This window comes from Gavialis gangeticus, unplaced genomic scaffold, assembly GCF_001723915.1.
Source record: "Gavialis gangeticus isolate Ggan-Ray unplaced genomic scaffold, GavGan_comp1, whole genome shotgun sequence".
Lineage (NCBI taxonomy): Eukaryota > Metazoa > Chordata > Crocodylia > Gavialidae > Gavialis > Gavialis gangeticus.
The window spans coordinates 34,876,279-34,878,270 of NW_017729029.1; the positions used below are offsets into that span (position 1 = coordinate 34,876,279).

The 1,992-nt window shown below is 41.7% G+C and overlaps 1 protein-coding gene across 1 annotated transcript in view; it reads left to right on the forward strand.

The window, feature by feature from the left end:
* Nucleotides 1–605: 605 nt before the first annotated feature.
* The window catches only part of LOC109300654 (H(+)/Cl(-) exchange transporter 5), a 62,844-nt gene continuing 61,457 nt past the window's right edge, over nt 606–1,992 (forward strand). Inside the window, exon 1 of the mRNA XM_019521399.1 lies at nt 606–773. Coding sequence (XP_019376944.1) covers nt 641–773 — 133 coding nt within the window. The 5' untranslated portion in view covers nt 606–640. The remainder of the gene's footprint in view (nt 774–1,992) is intronic.

Consider the following 1,992-nt stretch of genomic DNA (forward strand, 5'->3'; position numbering starts at 1 on the left):
GGTGAGGGGCACTGGGGTGGGCCTGGCCATTGATGTTTAAAAATGGGTCCTGGTACAAAAAGTGGAGAACCACTGTTCTAGAGGAGCAGTGGGCTGAAGTTTCCTTAGTGAGATTTATATATGTAATATGTTAATCTTTGCTACTGCTGCTGGCTTGCTTTGCCAGTTGGGAGTGTTAGTGTGTGTTTTCAAAATCCATTTTTGATGCGTGTTCCGCTGTTCTGTTTAGGAACGTCAGCTGGGCTCACCGTACGCAGTACACCATTCCCCCCCTCTGCAGAGTACTGGATCTGTTGTTCTATTCCAGAGGTTCCCAGACTTTTCTTACTGCGTGCCGCCTTCCAGATATACCAGCTGCCCCTGTACCCATCAGGATGCATTTTATATCTTAACCCCTTAAATTATTCTGAAAATTAAATCTGCTGTTACACCATTTCTCCCATGTATCCCCCAGAAATCTTACGTACCCCACAGGCGTATGCCTACCACAGTGTGGGAACTCCTGGTCTATTCCATTCAGCTAGACTAAACTGAAAGACCTCTGCTGACTACCTTAGAATGGAGGTGTGCACAATGGTGCCATCACCCTAATCCTTTAGTAATTATTCTCCCTTTCACTTCAGGTTCAGAAGCTCAAAGCATGGATAAAAACGGATATCGACGAGGGAGCTTCCAAAGCAGCACAAGCGATGAAGATTTGGTGGAGATAGAAGGGGTTACCCTGGACTTCTCCATGGCGGATGATGTTCCCCCACTGGACAGGGAGATGGGAGGTAATGCTTATGCTTTCCTCCTCTTCTAGTTCCTCTTTACTAAAGCCTTTCCTGTAAATTTGATATTATTTTTGTTTCTTTGACTATAAACTTATGGATGAAGAGCAAACTGTTCTAGTTTCTGGCTGAGGTGACCAGGCTGTGGAGTAAGGGCCATTAACTAACCTGTTGCACTCCTAATATGACCATGAGACAATGCTCTCGATAGCAGTGGTTTCAAAGGTAGCTTTGTATACACCAGTTTCATTTCTGTGTAGCAACCAACTACTCAGTCATTTGCTTCTATTGATTTCTGTTAACATAGCTTAATCATGATCAGAACGAGATGTTGGCTGGGCACAAAGTAGAAACTGTGGAGTCTTTCTTTAAAACAGAATGAAAGGCAGGAACTACAGTAGTTTAGTTTTGGGACCTCTGTGCCATAGGGAAATGCTTATGACTTCCTTCCTACAAATAAATTACCTGGCTATATGCGCAAAGTAACTTGTCCAAGAGGGAAACTATTTTCTCTATATATCTTTGTTTGTGTGATCATTTAATACATGTGCTAAATGCCTTCCACAACCTTCTTTTGTTTTCAAATTTTGCCAGCAATGCTTTCTAAGAATTTCTTAAATCACGGCAGATGAGCAGTGCATCTCACCTGAAACAGCCTATTACATTAGTATAAACAAACTGCAACCTTGGGATAGCTTTTTCCCAGAAGTTCAGTTATTCTCAGGCATTCAGCCCCCATGCCAGAAATGTTGCCTGCCCCTTTTTGAAATGATAGAAATTATGTATAGACACTTTAATCTTGCCTTTGCTTTCTGTCTGACTCGCTGAGTTTTTAAGACTTTGAAGACTGAGAAATTGCAGCCCAGTCTATTGAACTGATTAATGTAATGCACATTTTAACTTAGCATGAAGTGATTCATTGAGACCTAGCTCACTTGCAGTCTGCATTGCAACAATGCTGGCCACTTTTACATATGGGAATAGATAAATGTCTTGTTTCAGGGGTGTACTTGGTAGCCGTGTTGGTCTGAGACAAGAAGACATACAAAAAACTGCAGAAAAAGACAGTTTTCTTGTGATTTCCCAGTTGGTCTAATAAGAGGTATAATTTTGGAACCAAGAGTTCTAGTTTTTAGTATGTGTAAATGTCTTGTTTGTATTCTAGAAAACCTGTAGATTGCTGATAAAGAACAAGAAAAGGATGGATTGGGGGGGGGGGGGG